The sequence below is a fragment of the Stylophora pistillata genome, chromosome 6 (genome assembly GCF_964205215.1).
Source record: "Stylophora pistillata chromosome 6, jaStyPist1.2, whole genome shotgun sequence".
Lineage (NCBI taxonomy): Eukaryota > Metazoa > Cnidaria > Anthozoa > Scleractinia > Pocilloporidae > Stylophora > Stylophora pistillata.
This window is the reverse complement of record NC_142524.1, coordinates 2,022,835-2,030,000: the sequence shown is the minus strand read 5'-3', so window position 1 is coordinate 2,030,000 and position 7,166 is coordinate 2,022,835. Positions and strand designations below refer to the sequence as shown.

At 38.3% G+C, this 7,166-nt stretch overlaps 1 protein-coding gene and 1 long non-coding RNA gene across 2 annotated transcripts in view; one reads left to right on the top strand and one right to left on the bottom strand.

Annotated features, from left to right (window-relative positions):
- Positions 1–2,498, bottom strand: part of LOC111330391 (uncharacterized) — a 7,072-nt gene extending 4,574 nt beyond the window's left edge. The window contains exons 1-4 of the mRNA XM_022935234.2: positions 1,996–2,498; positions 1,538–1,646; positions 1,131–1,237; positions 318–555 (exon numbers count right to left, since the gene is read on the bottom strand). Coding sequence (XP_022790969.2) covers positions 318–555; positions 1,131–1,237; positions 1,538–1,646; positions 1,996–2,312 — 771 coding nt within the window. The 5' untranslated portion in view covers positions 2,313–2,498. The remainder of the gene's footprint in view (positions 1–317; positions 556–1,130; positions 1,238–1,537; positions 1,647–1,995) is intronic.
- A 1,576-nt stretch (positions 2,499–4,074) lies between these two features.
- On the top strand, positions 4,075–6,908 carry LOC148727703 (uncharacterized). The gene is made up of 2 exons (XR_015988640.1): positions 4,075–4,729; positions 5,236–6,908. It is a non-coding gene; the product is annotated as an uncharacterized LOC148727703 (long non-coding RNA).
- Positions 6,909–7,166: the final 258 nt, after the last annotated feature.

Here is a 7,166-nt window from a genome sequence, read left to right as displayed (position 1 = left end):
CGAAGAAAGAAGCGAGATAAGTTCACGTACCACAGACTACGCCGAAACCTTCCCACTCGCGAAGAAGGATTTCCCGCTACGGCTGGATGGGTACCACTGACATGCGCATTGACTCGTTTCTGGACAACTTTACTTCCGGTAGCCGTAGCAGCGCCAGCCGTAGTGATTTGCTTAAACTCCCTAAAGATCTCTGAAACGCAACCTCGTTCCCAGGGCTTTTCCCTTTTTGAATATTTTGGTTCCCGCCAAAATATTCAAAAAGTGAAAAGCCCTGGGAACGAGGTTGTCTGAAACGAAGAAAGCCCAGCTGTTCTTACTCTGCCTTCAGCAGTGGTGTCATCTTCTTCCACCTCATTTGCGTTGTCAGTAGCTTCCTCAGTTTTTCCATCAGCAGTTTGCTGTAATTTTGTGCTCAGATCGTCATTGCTCTCGCCCTGGTTCCCCTCTTTTCTTTCATCTTCTCTTTTGCTTGTTCCTTTCGTTGTACTTGGTTCTGATATTAGCCGACCCAAGGACTCGACGTGTTTCGAGTTCGTCGCGCTTTCCGCTTGTCGCCTGCAGTAGGAGTTGAAACTGATTGTCTTGGAAATTACATTTTCCAAAAGGTAGGTATGATGAAGACACAATCACAGTCAAATCTTTACTAGCTTAGCAAGAAAATTTTAGAACCAGTCTCTTTTTTCTCTTCTTTGACCGTTTATAACGTACATAAAAAAATTATGCACTTCTAATTGGCTGAAAACGAGTGTATTTTGCATGTAACACCAGTGCAAAGTTGTAACACGGGTGCAAATTACAAATATTAACAGCGCACGCTATAAAAATTTCGTCTGTCTTGACTTTCTGTAATGCTTTTTTCATGTAAATTATTAAGTAACAACATGGTTTCTTGCGCATTTTGGCGCGAATTTGACGACAAGTTGCACTCAACCTACGAGCTCGTGCAATTTTGTCTTTGAAAAAATTACTCATGCTTACATAAACAATAAATTACACACCCAATCATGTTATTACCAATACTAACAGTGGAAAGCATCGAAAGATTTTAAAGTTACTAGCACAAAGATACACGGAAAAAAAGAAACATGCAAGAGAAGACCTTTTAATTTTTAATTTGTCAATTTACAAACCTGGTTGAATTGGAGCATAATGAATTTTCAGGCTCTTCGCCGGACGCAGCATAAAGTGTTTTGCTGGCAAGTGTCCTTGCCTGGAAGAGTGGTTCCGTAAAACGTATCTGAAAGGTTTTTGCGTGAATAGCTATGAGAACTAAACTGGAAGAAGTAAGAGAACTCAAGTCTGTCGTTACATCTGAAGACAAACAAGTTAGTATGTGTTTTTAACAAGAGATTGACGGATTTCTGCCATCACTCTCTCGACTGAGACAGTTAATGATTCGCAGATCAATAATTTTCATCAGCATTCAGCTTCACAATTCATTGATCCGCTCGTCACTGACAGATCATTTTATGCTACTGAACCTCTTCCAGTAATTACCATATGTCTTCTTTCTACAGGCATTGAAAATTTACCATACTTTTTTGTCCCTGGTCGACGACGAATCAACTGCATTTTGTATTTCTTCAGATGCGTGCTCCGTAATACTGAGATTTGTATCATTTGTGCGTCGAGAAGAGTTTGCCTCTCTGAGAAAAAGAATCAAAGAGGAAGGAGGGAATATTGAACTTATATCAGTGTGCAAGATTTAGTGTAGAGCAAACCAAAATAAAATACAGGAGTTATTTCCTTCTTGTTGGAGCCTAACATTATGAATGTGTACCGGGAGGATAGTGGTAGAGAGTCAAATCAAATCAAATCAATCAAGTTAGTTTATCTGTTAGTTTAGGAGGGAAATTTAACTTAATGAATTACATCCGGTGACAGCTATGTTTGTAAAATATCATCAGCAGTTTCCTGTTGAGTTCTGAACCATTTTTTTCTTAAAACGTTTCGATTGCAGATGACATCGGCCGCCATTTACATTACTTTGCTCACCTATTTTCTCCAATTTGACCAATCTTCCGTGGAAAGACAGGTAAATCTTCAAAAGCTGTTTTAGTTTCCATCCGGAGGTTCAAGCTAATGGGCTTGTCCTGGGACCTGGTGCCATCGGCATTGGAGCTGCGAGGTGCAGTGTCCCCAGTATCAACCAGATTATGGCTAAAGATCCCAAATGGCAGATTCCCTCTCCTAAGATTATTACTACTACCCTCTGTGTCTCTTAGTGCAGGTAGAATGTTAAGCTCCTTATTTTCCAGTCTGCTTGATTCGGCATTTGGATCCGCCGATATTTGACAGTCGTCTGTAGCCATCTAGGAGCTGTTGTACCCTTTAAACACTCGAAAGTCCTGCCTCCTTTTGAAAAGTTTACATTCTAATAATTTCTGGTAGGTGGGCTATTGTTAGTTTCAACTTTAGGGTAGATCGGATGTACTTTTGCCGGGTGAGTGTGCCTTTGATGACGTATGAATGACTATTCACAGCGCGTGCTTAGTACTAAACTTCTATGTTGTGGATAATGTGACCAAACGGACGTAAAGACAGCAGAGTGACAACAACTCTCAATAAAGAAACGACAACTTTAAATTTAAATTTACCAGACATGTTTCGACATTCTCGTGTCATCTTCAGTTGCATATGAGCTTTTAACGGTTGTACGAATTTATATTAAGGTAAGATAAAATGTTGATGCAATGGCAAATAGAGAAATGTGCTCTTCACTAATTTTGCTTCTTCCCTTCGAAAAATCAATACTTTGGAAAGGAGGTAAAGACTCGAAGCGATATATCTATAGCTATACGTAAGCTCTACTGTAATAATGTAGATTGTAAGTAACTCGTAGGTGCCTTTTGATTGATATTCTGTAATTTTTTATTCTTTTTACTTGTTTTTTCCTTTCTTTTATTCCTCTATTCTGTATTGTTTTTTTTTCTTCTTAGTTGTATCGCGTTTTTTGTATTAGCCAATGTAATGTAAATTGTATATGTATGTGTGTGCATTAAAAAAAACACTCCTTCAAAAAAAAAAATATTAAGGTACGTTATAAATTACGTGTCAGGGCTTACGTTACACTTTGAATATTAAATACGCGAAAAATGAAAATAGCTCGCGCATAACTGGACCAAAAAAAAAAAATAATAATAATAAATAAATAAATAAAAGACAAAAGAAACAACATAATTAAAAGGAAAGAGACAAATCTAGATGCTTCAATTGCTGATTAAGAATGGGTTTTTCCCACTTAATATGCAATGCTTCTTTGATCTTAATTTGGAATTTTGAGGCGGCAGAATCTTATCAATCCTGTCACGGGCCGCCATGTTATTTTTGATCGATCTTCCGCTGACCAAGTTGACAATGGGCACAATAACCATATACATTTTTCGCGCATTTGCCCCATATTTATATCGTAAATTATCTCTATAAATGCAAAGAATAAAAGTTGATACAAACAGATTCACAGCCGACATTTTTTGTTGGAAAAGAATATGGAAACCAATGATACAAATATGTGTGCCAACAATTGCTGGGTTCCTTGCACTTAACTTTTCTAACATATCTTTGTAATAAAAGATACATTAAAGCCCTCAATACACAGCGCACACTATAGAGAAAAATAGCACTGATAGTGTGGGTACGTGTTGAGTAAATGAAATGATCGCTCTGTTGACGGCATGTCTGTTTTTTGCAATTCTTGTGCGTGCACTGAATGGCATCAGCAAAAGCGCGCACGAAAACTGTGTTCGGCCACCTTAATGAGCATGACTGGAGTGCGGTGGTAACGCAAATCTTCAATTTCTATTGATGTCCATTTTATGTTATTTTTCCATTTTCTTTTCTTTTATTTCGAGGGTTGGAATTTGGTCGTGGATGGTGTGAGATTCTATTAACTCTTGCTTTCTTTGTTTGTTTGTTTGTTTGTTTGTTTGTTTGCTTTTTTGGGCTTATCTCCACACAGAAATCAGCGTCAAGAAAAGGTTTCCAAATCATTTGTTTAAAAGATCTTTAAAGTATATGCTCTCGCGCGGCAGTTGCTCTCTGGTGACGCGTGACTATAGGGACCTTAAGCAACCACGACGGCGACGGCAACGAGGACGTGGAAAAACAAGAGATCTAATGGGCAGAACAATAGCTCAGCACGTGCATTTTGAAACTTTGTACATTTCTTAGCCGTCCTATGCAAAACAACAACGTGAAATCGCCAAAATTTGCGTCGTCTGGTAACCGAAACCGCGACGGCAAATTATTTTAATTTCCATTTGGAACTCAACGCTACTTTTATACGTCATGCTGAAGTTGAGCTGTGGCTCCGTATGAGACAGTAAGTTCATACAGCCATTTTTGAAATTCTAACTAAGAGAAGAAATTCATTTGTTTTCTTCCTTGGCGTTGCCGTCCTGACTGCTTAAGGTCCCTAATGTTTGAAAGGTGAGTAATTTGCACCCTTCGGACTCACGGTGCGTATGGTAGTGTCAGTTTCGGTTGCACGTTTCTGGTCTGCAACGCATCCCTTAGAAGGATATTGTTACTCCATGCCCTCTCTTAACCCCTTGTTTTGAACGTCTCAAAACCCAGACGTAATTTAATCGTCTCCCCGTTCCAGTTTGTATCAGTGCGCACGCGAGCTAATGTACTCTATATTTGTGACAATATTGCAATTATCGAAGACCTGGGAAAGGAACGCGCATAATCAAACAGGAGAGAGTAAAGATAAAGTCGACTAAAGCAGGTTAAGCCCCATTTCTCTGGTTCAATTTTTTATGCAATCGCTATCTTGTGGAACTTCCTCTCTAAAATAATGCTGGCTTTGTGCCCTTTTACAAGTATACGTTTCAGTCACTGATGTACTAAAGGCAAGCATACAGCATATTTTAGGATTGATTCTGATGGGAACAGTTTTAGCGTCTTGGAGAAAAAATGCCCTGAGGAAATCAATCGTTGGAATAAGAAATCGAAATAAACACAAGTGAAATCAACAATCTAACGTACATAATATTTTTCGATCAACTGAATAGAACTCAAAACAGGAAAATACGAGGAAGTGAAATCTAAGCTTGGCTTACACGCCAAGGCATGTATGTAAACATATCCCAAATAATGCACGTGTAATTTCACTAAATTTTACATCACCCGAATTTTAACTATGACAGAGCCCTGCGAGTCACGGGAATACCCTGGGAAAACGCTGGCATCAAAACAACCATAATGAATATTTTTGGGTTGTTCCTTCACCAGGCATTGTAACTATAGATTATAGACAAACGGGATGTAGTCTTGGAATGGAAAGAATCCCGATGGAATTAAAAGAAAAAAAAAAAGAAATAAAAAAGACGAGCTGGAGTTGAAGCAAACCTTTATTTAATACGCAAACCACTGCACCAAAAAGTCGCAAGGATCAAGCCCTTTGCTCGATATTTTCACGTAACCAACAGTTACGTTTTTTTCCGCTGTGTAAGCGAATTGTCCGCGCACATGACAGGCCGTGAATAGCACGAACATGTTTACCAGTTGTCATAAGACTGTCACAAAGTTCCCGCGAAGGAAGGAAAAGGTTAAATTTAGCGTTCAAAAAGTTTTCCATAACAGGGGAGTGGTAGCGATAGTTTTGTTTCGTGGGAGAAAAATTGTCACAATAAAAAAATAAAAGATTCAATACATTAAAAAAGCTTTGTATTACTGTGTTCACAGATAAAGTAACTTTATTTTTGTATTTCAATCAATGCGACTCGTCAATTTTTTTATTCATCAGAATAGTACTTACTGTACCCTACATAGAAGCAATTTTGTTATGACGTCAAGGCGTCAAATTCGAATTGTTTTGGTACAAAGGTCGGTATAGTTACCATTCAAAAACGCAGACAGATCATTAGCAATTCAGTCGCCTACACATTAATTCCCGTTGAAGGACATGTCTCTTCTTGGTAGAATTCTAGTTGTTTTTCTCTTCCTTATTGGAGGCTGTTTTCCAATTGTGATCCGTAAAAAGAAGATGAGATGTCAACGAAATGGAAGGAGTTGTTCCTGTACAGATTACCAAACATCAAGTCAAGAATCTATCGACTCCATCGATAGCATGGCCGTGGAGGAGCCACGCACATGGCAAAGGCCACCGAAAGGGAGGAAACGAACGCGGACCATCTCAGGGGCTTCAAACTTTTCTGGTACATCTACGTTCTCAACACTGAGTGAGAAAGACAGGATGTGGCTCCAAGCTTTTCGCTTCGCGGGACGATAAAGTTCGTGACGAACCACATCAACAGTGGATGCGCTCCATTGTTTACGTTTCGATTTTACAAATGTGAAAGGACGGAAGCATTTGACGAATCGATAGATCGTGCGATGTCGATCGCCTTCGCTGGCAAAGGACTTTGATATTATCAGAACTCTCAAATCGTATGTTTAGTTTAGTTAAGAAGTTAACATAGTCCATGTATACATTTTCAAAGTTGTTCGTTTTTGAATTGATCGAAGAAATGTAAATGTTGTAAACATGTTGTTACCAAAGGAATTATTGAATATGGACGCGCTCTTTCTAGAGCAATTGTTTTTTTTTTCTCTTTTTTTTGTTATTTAAATGTTAAAAATTATTTTTGGTGTCCGTCGGAAACATCGATGATTTTATGTAAATTTTAGAACATTGTTATTTAGTTGGAGAGCGTAGATATTTAGAATACGAACTCTTTCGTTAGAAAGACATGGTTATACGTAGGTGGTGCTCACCGTGGATAAAATAGATTTCTTTTTCGATTCCTTACGATAGTTTAATAGTAAAAATATAAAATTCGATGCAAACAATTTGAATCTATGAATTATATTGTAAATTTTGTACATATCGTTAAAAAATTTTTGTCCAGAGAGAGTCATTTTATTTCAACGAATATAATAAAGTATACGGTGACATGTTTAAATTGTGTGTACAATCGATTCTTTATACGTAGTAAGCCGAATTCGCTTAGAAAACCTTTACCAAGCGTAAAGTGGACTTAAATTCCGTTCGTTTAGCTGAACACACGCCCTTTGTGTATTCCTCGACCTTTCATGAATTCTTTTCGGTCCGTTGAAAGGCCTTGAAGGACAAGAATTTCGGGCCAAATTCCATAAGATTCCAGTTTCCCTTTGTATTAATACCGGTTACGCCACGATCCCGTGTGTATCATGTGACAGAA